This window comes from Zerene cesonia, chromosome 6, assembly GCF_012273895.1.
Source record: "Zerene cesonia ecotype Mississippi chromosome 6, Zerene_cesonia_1.1, whole genome shotgun sequence".
In the NCBI taxonomy this organism is placed as follows: Eukaryota; Metazoa; Arthropoda; class Insecta; order Lepidoptera; family Pieridae; genus Zerene; species Zerene cesonia.
The window spans coordinates 6,029,602-6,046,502 of record NC_052107.1 but is presented as its reverse complement, the minus strand read 5'-3'; the positions used below and the strand labels follow the sequence as shown (position 1 = coordinate 6,046,502).

Sequence of the window (16,901 nt, the reverse complement as noted above, 5' to 3'; positions counted from 1 at the left end):
AGTTAATGTCATACTATACCTAGTTTCAATTGTTACTAAAACATAATAAAGTACATGTAATATGACGAAATAAAGAAATAATCATATAATGTATATTATTATTTCTTAATTTATAAAGTTGTGACGATGACACGGCCCGACCGATCTATAACGATACAGAATGGCTTATATTTTTCTGACTCTTCTATCCGTAGGCACATTTTAGTCATCAATTACTCTTATCTGCGAGTTGTCCATTCATTACGCCACAGTCTGTAAGTCTGTTTAGTAATACCACAGATAACGTAATAGCACAGATAATATTATATTATAAATATATACACATTTTGTTTTATTTCATGTTATTATTTGTATTTCTATATCTAATATTTATATTCTATTTTAATGTAGTCTTGCTGCGCCGCCTTTTATTTGTTTATTTTACAACATATGAGTTTTGAAATAGATGGCATACCTACAGCTAAAGACCGTAGGACAGTACTGATTAAATTTGATTTGTTTGTATTAAAGTAACATAAGTCTTTTCACCCCTTTATTTATTCATGAATTCATTGTTCGCTAAATATATTTGGTATTTATTTTGTAATCCAGTACCATTAAACACATTCGTCAATGTGAGAATGTGTACGAGAAGCGCTTCATCATGGCTTACAGATTTAGTGCGATCTAGATATATATGGATTACATAGATTGAAAGTACTAGTGAAATTTGTTTATATTAAAGACAGTCCTCTCTGACAAAAAATAAGGTTCATTTTAGATTGATACGCCATTTACATCTTTACCGAGTTACATAGGTAAAGGTAGCTTTAAATTATTTAAGAAGCAGTTTCCTTTTTTCATATCACATTGACAGTTGCAGACAGTTCCTACCTAAATGTTGTAAACTTATGTGAAAAAATCAGGTTTGAAATCGCTGAAGACAGCCTAAAACGTAATCCGCACGTGCAGTCATTTGAAATAACATGTATTACTGTCGATACGTTCCTAATAATAACATTAAAATTTTATACATGCGTAGTAGTCGTACGTTATTTGAATGGGATGCATGAAAAATATGTTTTATGATAACTCGATTACGATATTACGAATTACGATACGATTATAAGCCATTTTACCCGAAAGTACCCATAAAACCCATTTTTTGTTACAATACGCGTTGTATATAAATATAATATAAAATATTGAGTTAAAAATTTATATAAGGTAAATAGAAGCGATAAATGTTTACGTCATACTGAAATTTATTAATAAATATCGTTAGAATTTAAATGGAAGCAATTTATTATAATACATCAAGCGTTATACGAGTGCTAATGATTTTGTTAACTGAATTGTTTGTTTTCTAGTTAAGCTATATTTAAATAGGGCTTGAAGTTATATGTAGGTTTTTTACTCATTAATGCGCTGCCACCGGTGTTCCTGCTTACGTAGTCGTTATTCTAGCGTGCTTCTGAATTCTATTTGGCCAACATTTTAATAAGTGAACATTAAGATTGTTTCATACTTTAATTTGAAAATTCATACCTAGTTCCTTATGGCGACGATGCGCTGAAGCTTTGTGTCTGTTGCACATTTTTTCATTTGATGCTTTGTGTCATTTGTTCGATTTTATTGATATATTTAAAAAGACTGGAAGTTACAAAATAGTTAATTTTTCTGCATTACGTGGTACTTATTATTATTGGTTTCTGAAATGTTTTCCAGCGGTCCTCTTTATTGAAACTTATCAAAAATAACATTAAGTTTTCGAGTATAAAATATATGCTGGTGTACACTCAACACAACTTAGAGTATTTAATACGCTAACTACGTAAAAAAGGATTTTTTTCCGATAAGATGAATTCTTAAAACTCTCTGTGTACACCCCTAACTAGCCACCCCTCCACTTTTGCCACCCGCACGCACACATACGTGAATGATTATATTTTCAGTGGCACCATGTCCACATTAGCGGAGCGTAAAATGCCGGCGCTGCGAAGCTAGTTATGAAAACAAGTATTTTAAGAAAAATCTAATAAGAAATTTTATACGTTGTTCTGTTGTTTGTTTTTTCCGTAATTAGCGTTTGCAAAACTATAGATAAGTACCATTAAGCAGCATTGCATTATCATCATCATCAGCCCATATTAATGTTCCCAATGCTGGGACACAGGCCTCTTATAAGGGATCAGGCCATAATCCATCCCTGGCCAAGTGCGGGTTGGCAGATGTCACATGTCGTCGAACTTTTGATTTTCGGACATGCCGGTTTCCTCACGATGTTTTCCTTCTCCGTTTTAAGCGGTGGTTATTTTATCCACATATGCAGATAAAATAAAATGTTTCATCGTTTTCGTCTTATTGGATCAATCAAGTATATTGTCGAGAGGAATCTCGACAATATACTTGAGTATGGAAATACTTACCTATAATTGACTTAACGATCGATGCAATAAAAGTATAGTGTGTAATTTTACATTTTGTTGGTTTTAATTGAAATTTTAGTTCGATGCCCGGGTGTGAAGTGATTTTTTGGAAATCTTTTATTATGTAATGATTTTTTTTTCTATGAGAAAAATTTCCTATCTACAGGATTATTAAGAGTACCTATCTACTTTAGGTGGCATTACAAAATTCCAATTTGTATATTAACTTAGACACATTAGCAAATAATATTGAATGTTCATAATTAGCATAGCATAGCATAGCTTTCCTCAGCTTTTTCAATCGCGATTAGAGTGAAACCCCAACAAATTATAACCATCATCAATAAACGCGTCACACGGATTTCCCAGACTGTTAATAGCAACATTAACATAATTATAAATTTGTAACAATATTTATATTTATAGCGGGATTACCGTAAATTCCAACTTATTGCGATATTATACAATAATACTAATAGTTGTGGTGTGTAAGATACCTAAAAATAAATATTGTATATGCACATTATATACAAGGCTGGCAGGCATTATATTTATAAACAAGGCTGCATTAAAATTGTGAATTCCCCGAATTCGATATATTTCAGAGTGTCCCCGGGACCTCGTTTGATGAAAAGTATTCTAAACGTCGGGTTAAATAATATAATGAAAAATCCGTTAAAAGTCTTCAATTTCAGACTTTTAACGGATTTTAAACGGATTTAAATTTTTTGTACCAAACTTCGACGGTTCCCTGGATAAACTTTCAGATAAAGTATTGTTTTCTCTTGTACCGAACGGTGCTAGTATAATTGTAGCTTTTAGCGCGAAACAGAAGTATTTTTATTCAATATAAGTTTGGCTACGAGCCTTTGGTAAAACGACACATAAGACCTACCTACCCACCTAATAATTAGAATAACCTACCTAATAATCATCATATACATTTGCAAAATTTTAAGAGTTAAAACAAAAATTGTATTTTCCTGTTAATTGACAATCAACCAATTTTTGATCTACCTTCTTTAAACCTTGTTCAAATTTTCTCAATCATTGTTAATATGATCATTGTTAATATGCGAAAGTCTGTAAGGATGTGTGTGTGTGTGTTTGTTCCTCTTTCACGCAAAAACTACTGAATCGATTACAATGAAATTTGGTACGTAAACAGTTGGACAATTGGAATAGCATATAAGCAATTTTTATCCCGTTATTCCTACGGGATATGGACTTACACGGGTGAAACCGCGGGCCAGCCAGTACTTTATAACATATAATGTTTTTTTTCCTAAAAAACAAACTTCTACTTACTGACTTGTTCGTGTTTTTCTGTTTGTATAAAAATTTAAAACAAGTTTTTTAATGAGTAAAATGTTAACCCAGTTGGTTGGGATTTTACGTTTCTCGAAATTGTTATTATTGAATGATTTTCTAAAAGAAGATTGTGAGATGTAAGCAAATAGGATAAGATCTACATGATAAAATTGAAGTTCCGTTTATAAAGCGGATCTTGGTCCTCCGTTTTTTAAAGCACCTAAATTTATTATACTGCTCGATATTACAAAGTAGCATGATTAGCCTTCTATAATGAATCATTTTTTTTTAATGAACGGCAAAAGAACAGCTGATTGTAAACTACCTACCTCAATAAATATCTATCACAGTTTGATTGTTATTCTCTTTCTCTTCGAAAAATTATAATAGGTTTTCCTTTGTACTTATATTATATATTTTATAGAATTTATGAGGTTTGTTATAGAGCCTAAGACATAGACATACATTTATTCACACTCAAGTACACATACAACAACTAACAAAAAAGACCAAACACTGAACATTATGCAGGAAATAAGAAAAAACATAAACACAGACACGACAATTTAAAAAGAAAAGAAATAACGTAAAATCTAAATTAATTTGCTGTTATGTGTTATGGCTGTGAAAAGGTCCAGGCTCAGCTTTATATGCCATAAGTCAAAAGACATAGGTCAATGGTCTACGCTGTTTATTTTGCCAGAACCGAGAAGGAAGATGGATACTGATGATACAGTAAACTCAAGCTTCCGAAGAAGTCCTTTGTAAATTTGGAGTACATAGCAGTCAGTCTGGAGTCTAGTAGCTGTTCAAAACGGTCGACAGTGATAGTACTCACTTGTGCAGGGGTATTAATTTTATCGCATGACATATTAAGGTTCATGGGTGAACTTTCACTTGCGAGTCGGTGTATCATCACAATTACGACGAGTAGTGGATGCTTTGCATGCAAGACAAGTCCATGAGTGTTTTAGTTCTCCTAGGTGTTTATTATAAAATGATATAGGCATATTTAAACACTTATGATGATACAAACCCTCACAACGCACACACTAGTTGCCCTTCTGTAACAGGCGTCGTAAAACAGCACAATTGATCTCGATAGCCAAAAATTCCTAATGACTTTATAAGCACAGGGGTTTCGGGTGTTATTATTCACTTGTTTACGAATCACTATTTGCAATATTGTATTTTAATCGAATGTTTAAGAGTTACGTGTTTGAAAACGATGTTACCAGGCGGATTTCCAATTTACCTTCTTCAATTACCATATTTATTATATTACATTTGCAAATTGAAAAAATAATTTGAAGTTGAATATGTGTAACTTTAAAAGGAAGAAATTCAAGAGAATATTCGCTTACGTCTTATAGACTGCGTCAAAACAAACTAGTTGCATATAGGTGGTTCGTAAGCTTATAGGTGACTGAAATAAGCCTAAAATTGGAGCACTGTCATCTTACGTTTTGTCAGTGGCATTCTGTATCCCTGGTCAGTGGTCAGTCCGGTGGCATTTCTTAGTTCAATATATCAAATGAATAATGCAGGAGGCGCCACGGCTAGCTTCTAAGCCCCGAGCACCTTTGAAAGCTTTCACTTATCCTTGGAGTGAATGCAGGATTCTCTCTCTCAATAGATAGCTAAGTCAGGAGGCTAGTTTGTTTGTTGTACGAATGAAGAACAATACATCTGTAGAATAATATTTACAAGAGAAATTTTGCAGTGCAGTTGTTCGAGTAGTGCGTAAGACCACAATGTTATGGTCTGTTAATGCATTGGTGCATTTTCGACGTTTAGATTAATGTTGTACCTATTTTGTTTCTATTAAAAATTATGTATAGATATTTCGCTTTTATACAAAGCATTTTTTCGCTAATGTAAAAAGTATGTTACTGAAGACTTAATGGTTTACCTTTTATTGTTCTTGCCATTAACTGATCCGAAAGTCTCAAACAAAACATATTTCACTTGGGCAATAAAATCGTCCCAGGTGAACTCTCGTGCTTTTCATTGCGTTAGCTTTGATAAATTTTATTACAAGTCTGTGTTGCCATGTTTCTACTTGCTAATAATAGTATTTAAAGGTTCCCTGATTTAGTACTTTTATATGTATTTTTTTCCATAACAAGAAAAAGGAATACCTTTTTTTGTTATGGCATAAAACTAAACATTAGTAGGTGATTAAAAACAGAATTTCGCTTTGCGTATGAATTTACTATCACTCTACGCTATTTCTATATAGAATAGTTTTCTTCTCATAATATAATGCTGACAGCGAAATTTTAAATACTTTTTTGTTCAGTTTTACCGAGCTTATATAAGGCTATCTGTAAACTTTCATATGTAAAGTATTGACTTTAATATAACGTTCAAATGATTTCTTCGTAAAACGTTTATACTACTTAATTTTACTTCCTTTATATATTTTATTTTACTTTCCCAAATGTAATGCTTTTTATAACATTCATATAAGCGTAATTTGATTGTAATATACTGTATTTCAGTTTCAACAAATAGTGTTAGTAAAGCAGTCAAATATCTTCTGATGGTTTGATTTTAGATAGTATGTTCTTGGACTTGATATAGCTCGAAGGTTTGTAACTTTAACTGGGCTTCACTGGGCACTGTTTGGATGAGGAATCAGGACCACAACGCTCAGGTGATGTAATCAATAAATAAAGTAAACGAAAAGTAAACAAATGTATGTAAATGTGATGTATTTAGGCTCCAATATCTAACCTTATCCTATGATGATATTAAAAGTATGACATGTTCTCAAAAACCCAAAAAAATAATTCATAAACTATATTAATAAGGACGATATGTTAGCTTACATTGCAGATAATAAAGTAACCGTGATTTGTATTTTACTCCTTGCGTAATCATGTTAAATTAAGGAATTTCGTATCTCATACATATTTTATTATCGTTCACCAATATTAATAGCGTCGTATCGAAGACATTCCAAACTACAGCCTTTATCTTAACTATTCGAAATTTCTCCTTTCTCATATGCTCCCCTTTATTAATAATTAAAATACAATCCATACGATCGCGATGGATTTCGATGAATTCTTATATAAATAAAAAACAAATAATAAAACAAACCATTCAGTTCTGCCAGTACTGACGATATTTTCATATTACGGGATTCGCATTCCTTCATCGTAAAGGATGAAATTCTTGTTAAAATTGATACATATAATAAGAATTTCATAACATTTTTACCACTTGATGGTCGATCTATCATGAACATATAGTGGATATTTCGTAACGAGCATGATGTAATACATATGTACGTAATGTGTATGACAGTCATAGGGAACCTTTGACCACATGAGTAGATAATTCCGTAATTAATCTATTATATGCTATGACTACACACCTTGGCATGTAGTGTAAGGAGATCCTTAAAACACAAAAACCCTTTGAACGTTATTGTGTAGGTAATAAAGTTTGTCGATGTTGGTACTACATAAATAAATGTACCAAACCGAAATAAAAGCCTTTTAACTTCAGCAATAGCTAGATCATCACTTGTTGCCGGCGGCGTTCTGGCGCTTGGCCAACACAGCCGCATTCATTATTTAGCTGAGTCGAATTGCATTTTAAGAGCGAGATCTTCCTAAGAAAATATAAAAGTAGTTTTTCGTATACACCGAAACATCAATTTGTTTAAATTTGCCTATACTTTTACTGGTATACAAGTAAATTATTGTACGTAGTTAGTAAACTGTATCTTTTTTTGAGTTCTACACTTATGTCAATCTGAAAAGCGTCAAATGCCTCGTTCCTCATTCACAATTTAAAAAGGATTCTTTTGAAATTAACATAATATTATATTAGGTTTTTTTAATAACAGCATTACTGCATTCTTACTTGCTAAATAGTAACAATAAAAGTTATATTTGTTTTTTGTGTTTATAATATTTAATCGACTTGCTAAAATATAGGCATAGTTATGGTGAAGCACCGACTTTACCAATTTGGGCAGTACATAGAAATGCTAATAACTGACACATACTAACTGCGCCCCGCGGTTTCACCCGCGTAAGTCCGTATCCCGTAGGAATATAGTAATAAATTGCCTATGTGTTATTATGCTTAAACAGAATAACACGTAGGCATATCTATGTACCAAATTCAATTGAAATCGGTTCTGTAGTTTTTGCATTAAAGAGTAACAAACACACATATACATCCATCGATCCTTATAAACTCTAGCATTTGTTCGCAAACAATAAATGAATTTATTGTTAATAAATATATACTCCTAAATATAGTCAATAGTCTATTAAAACTATGTGTGGTATGAGGATTGAGGGTTCTTGGTATCCAGGTTAAGCCCTTAGACTGGTTTCCAAAAATAAACTACCGAAAGTCTATTCGAGAAAGCACTTACTTTGATCCGATCTTATTTATAAAAGTCATAAATTATTATGCGTACCATTTCTACCCTCCAATAATGGAAATATATGTAGATGTTAAATTAATTCAGTCCTTGGGCATTATTATGTGTTGAACGTAGCTATACGTTATTCAATTAAATAAAACAATAGTACAATTCTCTTGTATTGTTTATTGTATCATAAATATTTAAAGCACAAAATACAGTAAACTCTAACAGGTTTTTCTACAAAAATTATAATTATTTGTTCAGATATGAAGAACGAAATATTTTGTTCCCTTTGATGTTATTATTATTTTGCCTTGTAAGACATGTATCGTGTGACTTATTTTCAAAATCATTATTCTTTGTATTTAAATTTATCTAACTAACTACCTTTTCATAGATACGTACATTTTTCACGTGAACCTTTTGTCATTTAGTAACTGTTTTATCAATTCATTTTCGTTTAGAAAAACTGATTGATCTTCATTTAAATTTTGGCGCGACTGTTCAGTGTTCACTCTCAGAGAAAAACAAACTTACCTTTACATTGGATAGTTTAAACTTTGTTAAATTGTTCATAAAAAATTTTTGCCGCATTCAAGGCATCGATTATGAACTTGTCCTCGCAAGGGTTATTGTCGAAGAAGAAAGCGCCACATTTCAATGATTCTGAACAGAATTCATTCATGACTTTTTTATCATCACAGCATCCGAGTATTGCCCGCGCGCACGGCGTCAGAGTTTTCGGAGGTTTTTCTGCTATGCCGTTTCTTGTTTTCAATATGTACGATAATTCTTCATATGTTAGATTCGCTGGACTTCTAATTGTTATCGTTTGAGGTGGACTAGACACAACTGGTGGCGGCTCACGTGTGTAAGCACATTGTAAGGTGCAAAGGATGAAGAAACACGTATAACCAAGTAACGCCATCTCTGTAATGGAATAAAAACTAAAATAAACTGCTAGCGACAAAGCATGACGTTTTATTCACGTCAATTTTTAACCTTCATCAATGGTTCACTGGCTGTGTGTAACATAAATGGAAATTGTCGTTTGGCCGTGAGTTAGTCGTACTGGGTTTCCCCAGTTTGAGGATAATATTAGTTTGGCATGTATTATGTATTATCTACGTTGTATACAACAAATAGTTGTAGAACATAACCCATATTTTCATAATCGTTTACTATTCTATTTATGCATGCGTTGTCAGTCTTTAATTAAGTATTGCACGTATATATGGAAATTGTTTTTTTTTTCTGTAATTGTTCTGTATTGGTGTAAGTAATTGTCTTTAATTATAATAAAAAAAAACATAAAAACTCGTTTACTGTACTGATTTTAAAAGATACCTATGTTAATTAACCATTCTAAACTCTCATATAAATAAAACCATACGTACCAATTTATAATTATATAAAAGTTAATTAAAGCAAATGTGTAAGTCATGAACAGTTTTCCTTCGCATAATTTCACTATTCCTTTTTATTCAAATTCCTAATCGTGCACTAAACTTCACATAATAAAAATATTATATTTAAACAAAACCAGATTCCACGCACGTCTGATGCGCAAACCGAATGTCGGACATGTGATTACAGAAAGACTTCATCTTGTTTCAAATAAGCAGATTTTCCTTAAATTTTAAATTGTTATCACTAGCTTTGTACGTACAAGAACATGACTCCACGTATTATGAAGTTGAGCTAAATGATTAGACTAAGACAAAAATAATGTATATTATTACCACGACTCCATGAAAGAACATTTAAAATATAATTAAAGAAAGAAACATTCTCAAACTGGTTTTAAAGTCGTCGTATTTGGGCTTAGTGAAATTACCGCGAATCTTAAGCTGTTTTAGATAATAATACACATAAAGTTGTTAAAAAAGGAAGAATATAAGCTAAAAAAGCGATGTCATTGAAGCATATTTGTATTATTTTGTATGTCCTTATACTGGATTAGGAAACAATTAAATGCCAGATGCCCAAAAATTTACAAATGAATTAATGAATGCATTTTTTATTCAGTTCTATATTTATTTTGTGCTATGATAGGTGTAGACGTATAAAGGAACAATAAATTATATTATATAATGAAGCAAGTCATTTATATATGTAATTACAATTATTTTACTAATTTACATTATACGTTTACAACATTTACAACATAATAATAAATCAACAAATTATCAAATAAGATCAACAAAAAGAAATAAAATAGAGAGAGTATCTACTATAATGTAGCAGTTACATATGAAAAAAAAAATCCATGACTTTTTACTTACAATAGAAGCTTTTTATATAATCGTCTATTATGATCACTTTAAATACTTCAAAGAGTAGTCGTGCTGGTTCACTTGTAAATATAAATTGTTCGTTAACACAATAATTACACTATTATACCTATCTATTGTTCTTATCACATTGCTATTTAATATGTACGTATAAACACATCTATTATTTTTATTAAAAGGCCATACACAGCCCCATTTTCATTACTCTAAGACGAATCCGTATAAAAGAATATCATATTATCTATGGATCTTTGTATAATTGGTATTTCACAAACACTGAAACTTGACAAGCATTCCTTTGCAATTTGGCATTGCCATTGCAGCTCTCGTTTATTACTACAACAAGAAATAATAGCTGCATCACATTGTATGGCAGTTCTATCTTGTTTTGGCTTCTCTAAGGCTTTTCTAGCAATCTGCAAACCGTTAACAACATCTGTATTGGATTTGCTACTTGACGAAGCAATCGACTGGGGCCCAATATTAACTTTATTGTTCTTACTAGTATCAATATTCTGTGGTGGTGTCCTTTCTTCATTCATTAAAACTGTTCCTTTTGCGATTTTATTTGATTTAAGTATTTTTCTTCTTATAGTTATAGGTCTGTTAAATGCTTCTTCATTTTCGTGAATCAAAGGGTCAACCATAACTCCCCAATTGAGGCGATCATCTTCAATGGCTGGGAATCTTGAAGAAAGGCCATCTTCTTTTACAAGGCTCGCTTTATTTGATACAGCTTGTGTATACTGACCTTGCGATTGGACATTTACCTTTGGCAACTCACTCGGAGCACTTTGAGCGTACTGTAAAACAGTTACAATTGCACTGATGTAAAGTAAACTTGAATGATCCATCTGTGAAACAAATTAAGTCACAAGGTGAAAGGATAATTACATTACATTTTTACCAAAACACTTCTTAACATCTACTTACTGTCATTATATTCTGAACGATTTATTTTTTATAGATAAACAGAAATGAGTATTACTCGATTTATCCGTACAATAGGTTCAACTAGAATGCGTCATTGGTGAGCCGGAGACGTAATAAATACAGCGACATAGCTTTAGCTTAGTGGTTGGCTCACCTCATCGCTGCATGTTGACGAGAAACTTCCGGGTTCGATTCCCGATCAAGTGGGCCAGTCCATGTTCAGAATCCAAATTTTCTATATATCTTGGAGCTGGTCTATATATCTTATATATATGAGAAATTTTTCCCATTTTTAAACGTATGTAACTTTATGTCAGTATGATAAATATAGCTGTTTTATAGATAAATCGTACAAGTATACTTACATCTATTTTTGCTTTTCGTCGAATTTATCCTGGGACAAACCTGACTTAACTTTGGATTTGTCATCGTCGCGGACTAAGTTTCGTATGACATGTGAACTTCCTGGAATTATTGAATATACCTTAAATATTTAAATACCTACGCGTTCAGCCACTACTTTATGAACAAAGCTTAAAAAATTTAAGTTCTATTAATCTATTCTTAACAAATCATCAAGGTCGCTATTATAATGTTATTTCCTAAATTATTCTTTGTATACCACAGGATAATGACAAATATTTATACAGTTTTTCTCAGATTGATAGGCTGAAAAAAGTGCTGAACAAAAAAAACAAGTAATTATGAATATGTATGTTATGTATATTCGATAATAAGTAATAACGCAGACTAATAAATTAAAAGAAATCGAATATAGATATTTAAAATAGCGTAACCAGCTCATTCTAATTCTTTATAAAAAATCTATTCGAACATTTGAATGCATGTTTATATTTTTATATAAGGTCGTTGGAATCTTATATTTGATCGACTTCAAGGTAAATTTGACTTTACTAAGACATTTCTCATAGTTGAAAATAGCTTAATTAATTAAATAGTAGTTAGGAATCTGCTCTAGAGCTTAATTAGAAATTAATTGAGTCTTATGAGTTCCATTCTGTAGATCTATTATATTTTAAGGGATGTTTTGATTACAGAAAGCGAGACGCTCTGAATTTGTAAACATAAAATGTAACGGTGTTTTCATGTGTGTTATATTTATTTATAATTGAATTGTGGTTAGGAGAGATCCAATTCGGGGCATTAACACACGATTCTGCTTTACATTGTTAATTATTGATATTTCACAATAACAACAAGAGGTGCGCTGTTTTTAACTTTACTTAAGAGTAGTTATTCGTAATGTTTATACCACATATTATGATGATTATGTACGTGGGGTCCGGCACAACTGTTAGGGACGTGTTTTGTATAGTTTTAGGTATTTTCGTGTTACAATTCATGTGAGTAATCAAAACGCCCAGCACAAATAATGTTTCGAAATACTACATTTTATTCGATATACGATTTCAAGTTGGATACTGTTCTTATTAGAACAAATGATTGTAAGTGGGAAAAGACGGAAAAATTAAATTTAAGAATAAGGATCATATGGTAGCTTGTATGTAGCACAGCTTACCATAGATTATAATATAGTTATCACGTAATAGGTGTCTCTCAACAAAAAACTGTCCCTAATCTAATATATAAAAATAAATTGCTGTTCGTTAGTCTCGCTAAAACTCGTGAGTGGCTGGTCTGATTTTTATAATCATGGTTTTGGTGCATTCCGAATATTCCAGGGAAGGTTTAAAAGGTAAAAACGATACGGATACGGGAAGCTAGTTTTGAATAACTAAGTTTCCTTAAGGTAACAGTAGTATGTGAAAATGAACCTTAAAACCTATGTAGCTCGACTGTTATTGCGAGCAACTGTTATTGCAGGCGATTGTTAGTGTTATTATGACAAAAAAAAAGTTATTATATTAAATATTTTTAAAAACTACGCTTATGACAAGTTTGATATGTTTTCTTACGAAGAATTTTTGTTGTTTATATGTACAATGCAAAAAAATATTATCACATGTTATTACGCAGTTTCTTTTTTCTGAAATCTTGTTCCATGTTTGGTAATTTTTCAGCCATAATTAAGTGAAAATAGCAGATACAATAAAATCCTTTATTAAATTTATATACAACTTTAAAATTTCACAGAGACATTAGCGAACATGATTATTTGTCAATTTCAGGCAATAAATCCATAAGTGAATATCACTTAGAACAGAGGATACATATTGGTTGAGACTTACAAACAAAAACAATAGAGCACCCACATCTTTATCTCTATTAATTGTGTGTTCAGAAATTAGATCGTACAATATATGTACGACCCCTTGCCACGTATCTTCAAGTTTAAAACTGAGTTTTAGTTAAAATAAAAGAACAAATAGCAAACAAAAAGATTTTTATTTCGAAAAAGGCCAGTATCTTCTGTATTAACTTCTCTATGGTCAGATTTTGTAATAATTTATTAGAAACCCGTTTTTTTTATTATTTATATATTTATTAGGGCTAAGTAATGTGACCTGAGAAAAGATCTGTTTTACTTTACTTGAACTGTTTCATTATTAGTATTATAAGAATGCTTATCTGATAACTTTTCATTCAGCCTCATTATACTTTTACTGAGACACAAAGCAAAAAAGACACATTTCATATATTATATAATTAAATTATTTTAAATTTAAGTACCCTCACGCGAAACACGTTGTATTAAGAAACATCATTAAAATAATGGGTACGCTAATAGATGTGACTTCGTTGTAACCACAATAAACAGATTACTTTGTTTACATTGGCAATGTTCTGCATTAATGATAATTTTTACGTCATTAACAAATTTAGGAGCAGCAGGACAAATATAAAAAGAAATAACGTCTGTCTCAAAAATTAATTTGCTTACATGTCATACATTTTTATAATATATATTACTTATTACTTACATGTACATCACAGTAGGATTACAAACAATGTTAGTTTATAATATGTATCCCCCGTGTTTCTAAACCGAAGAAAAATTGTGAACTGTACCAAACCATTACACGAACGCTTACGAAACGACAAATTTAACGGTTTGCTATGAACATATTATAAACTAACTATAAACGTATTACGTTTAATTTTAACTGGTTTCGTACAGTTCTCAATTTAACGGTTTGCAGTGGACAGATTATAAAGAAACGAAAAATATTGTGTTAAATTGTAAATGGTTTGGTACAGTTCACAATTTTTCGTCAGTTTGTAATTTCGCAAATTATTTTGTAAACAGTGTTTTTAATCTAACAGTGACATACATAAACCATACTCATTCTTGATTTCTACTAATTGTCTCCTTAATTTAAACAATTGTATGTAGTCTCTACTTTATTACATCGATATAGAACAAATCATCAAACATTTCAAGTACCATCACGACTCTTTGACTCATTCGTCCAGAAAGAAATAATATGATAAATGGACTTACCTGGTTTTGCAATAAATCGTGTGTTTGTTAGTCGTGATGATACTATTTGGTTTCTCATTATATTAATATTTCTAATACATTTCCTTTAATAGTAATAAGCATTAAGAAGGCGACTAGTGCGATTATATTATTTTGTTAGTACACAATAATTCCTTATTAATTGAACAATAGGAACTGTCTTTAATGAGTAAGTGTTAAACTTTTTTTTCATAAAAAGTTTGGTTTGATATTTAAATCTGATCAATCTATTATTCATATTCTCATGTACATTAAGCTATTAAGACGTAGTCGTTTCTAGTTATTTTGCTATTTAGTTCTTAAATGCCATGACAATAATTCTATATTATAAATAACATAGAGTATGACATAAACAACAAGTTTGTTGATTAGCTTCCTGCGACAATTTTCTTTAAATTATATAAATGTTGCAACTTTTTAATAGTCCTCAAAAGTGACTGAGGATCACAAGGTTCAACAAGTTCTACTGGGTTAACACAACTCTGTGCCGTGAAACATTCGTAAGATACTTGAGGTTGATGACAACAGAATATCGAGGCACTTTCACATACAGAAATGCTTTCTGAAGATGTCACTGAATCATTGTCGGGCGAAAACGCCTGTGGAAGCGCATCAGCGCTCTGTGTCTCCGAGGCAGATTCCAGACCTGCTTGGTTACTCCCGTGTTCTAAAGGAGGCGAGGGTCTAGACGATGATTGACTCGGTTTAACAGGTTTTTTCAATGAGATTGGTCTTGCGCCGTCCGAGTCATCTCCATAATCGTAATCATTGTCTTCTGTATCACGCATTTCGTCAATTTCAGGTAATCTGGTTGGGAATTTAGGCATGGTTTCGGTTTTTGGTGTGCTGTCTGTATCGTTTTTAGTATTTTGTGATACTGGATTCTTTGATAATGGGGGACTTGTCGTGGATTGCTCATTATTATTTGGGCATTGACATTCCATTTTTGGTACATATAAGAATGGTATGAATGCCGGTCTTGGAATTTGTGGCGGCGGAGGTAAATAAGACCGTCTATTAGCAGTGCTCGTAATTTCTTGTAATTTTTTAAATATCAAGTCCAATTGATCTTCTACACCATAATTTCCAGCCTGATAAGATTGATCTCTCTTAGTGTATGATGGAATCTGGGAATTAAAGTTGAAACCAAAGTTGTAATCGAAATAGTTATAAAATCTTTTCTCACGTTGTGCAAAATTGCTATCTTTAGAATTTTTCTGTAATTCGTCGGCCACATTCGGTTTGCTATCTAATTTTGGACTAATTTCTTCTTGCAAAGTTTCATGTATTTCTGCTGCGTCGGCTCTTACTTGAAGAAGAATACTCAGTAAGAAACAGCCCAGGATTACAATTGCGTGGTTTGCCATCTGAAATTTATAAAATCAATAATAAGAAATCAAGGTTTTATATTTAAGTAGATTTCGAGCGTAATATATTTTTCATTAATTTTACTTTATTACAATTTGGCTTATTTATAACGAAAACGTTTTAACTAACTTATTGCTCATATAATAATAATTAATGAAGCGTAGCCGTATACATTTAACTGTATTCCTGCGAAATAATGTAATAGGCAGTGCGTACTAAGAAAATGAATATCCTTTCAATGATTGTAATGTTAGCTTTTACGAATGAGTATTGCTACTATTTATTTTAAAGGCGCTTTTATGGCACATGATTGATCACTTTCATATCGTTTGTATTTATTTAGATATTAACGCTGGTTGAGTCGTATTTCTCGTTTAAAAACAATTTGTCAATTGTATAAATGGCAATGGCATATATCTGTTAAAATTACGTTCAAATAAAACGAAATACAATAACATTTTTTTATAACAAAATATAATAAGATCTGAGATATAAATCTATACAGTACATAATATTTGAATTTCGATGTTTAAATTAAGGTTCGATGACGTTATCCACGCGCAAATCATGTCCATTGTATGCAACTATTTCATTATACGTTGTGACATCTAATAAGGTGAATCATTATTATATTAGACCTAGTAGTACCCGCGGCTTCTTTCACGTTCGAAGATTTAAATAAAATTAAAATTCCTTAAAACGCATTACGTATTGAATATGTATATGCATATATATGTATATACCTATAT

At 31.4% G+C, this 16,901-nt stretch overlaps 2 protein-coding genes across 3 annotated transcripts in view; one reads left to right on the top strand and one right to left on the bottom strand.

The window, feature by feature from the left end:
* Nucleotides 1-16,901, top strand: part of LOC119840493 — a 76,888-nt gene that overhangs the window by 56,080 nt on the left and 3,907 nt on the right. The gene's annotated exons all lie outside the window — the stretch shown is intronic.
* LOC119840494 lies at nt 8,284-11,477 on the bottom strand. The gene is made up of 3 exons (XM_038367133.1): nt 11,343-11,477; nt 10,401-11,263; nt 8,284-9,045 (listed from the first exon to the last, which is right to left on the bottom strand). Exons 1-2 carry the CDS (start codon nt 11,346-11,348, stop codon nt 10,616-10,618), a joined length of 654 nt encoding a protein of 217 aa, XP_038223061.1. The 5' UTR covers nt 11,349-11,477; the 3' UTR covers nt 8,284-9,045; nt 10,401-10,615.